Genomic DNA, 612 nt, shown 5'->3' on the forward strand with positions numbered 1-612 from the left:
CTGGAGCAGTTCGTGGCCATCCTGCCCGAGGAGCTGCAGGCCTGGCTGCGCGCGCACGGCCCGGGGAGCGGGGAGGAGGCCGTGACGATGCTGGAGGAGCTGGAGAAGGAGCTCGACGGGCCGGCAGAGCAGGTGGGAAGGGATCCGGGATGAGCGACCAGCTGGGTCAGGGGCTCCATTCAGCCGGTGTGAAGCGGGGTGAGTGCACCCCCAGCTGTGCCAGGAAACAGGACGTGGCTCTGCTTTTTCCCTCCCTTTCCCTGTGGCCCGGGGTCTCTCTCACTTTATCCCAAGGTCCTGCCTCCGCCTCAGATAATCTAACTGCTTCCAGGTTTTGGGACAAAATGCAGGGGACGTGGCAGCTCAGGAAATCACTCGGGAGTCGCCAAGTGGCCCACCCCAGCCTGCGAAGCCGCAGCCGCCGTGCCCATCGTGGGAGCTCCACTCCTCCAGGCCATGCGGTGAGGGCGGGACCAGTTCCCGGTGTGGGCACAGGGGCCCAGCCACAGTGAGGGCGGGACCAGTTCCCAGTGTGGGCACAGGGGGCCCAGCCACGGTGAGGGCGGGACCAGTTCCCGGTGTGGGCACAGGGGGCCCAGCCACGGTGAGGGC

The 612-nt window shown here is 67.5% G+C and overlaps 1 protein-coding gene across 1 annotated transcript in view; it reads left to right on the forward strand.

Annotated features, from left to right (window-relative positions):
• The window catches only part of ZNF396 (zinc finger protein 396), a 6,112-nt gene that overhangs the window by 887 nt on the left and 4,613 nt on the right, over positions 1 to 612 (forward strand). The window contains exons 2-3 of the mRNA XM_014538885.1: positions 7 to 132; positions 332 to 461. Of these exons, the coding sequence (XP_014394371.1) occupies positions 7 to 132; positions 332 to 461 (256 nt within the window). The remainder of the gene's footprint in view (positions 1 to 6; positions 133 to 331; positions 462 to 612) is intronic.

This window comes from Myotis brandtii, unplaced genomic scaffold (genome assembly GCF_000412655.1).
Source record: "Myotis brandtii unplaced genomic scaffold, ASM41265v1 scaffold200, whole genome shotgun sequence".
Classification (NCBI taxonomy): domain Eukaryota; kingdom Metazoa; phylum Chordata; class Mammalia; order Chiroptera; family Vespertilionidae; genus Myotis; species Myotis brandtii.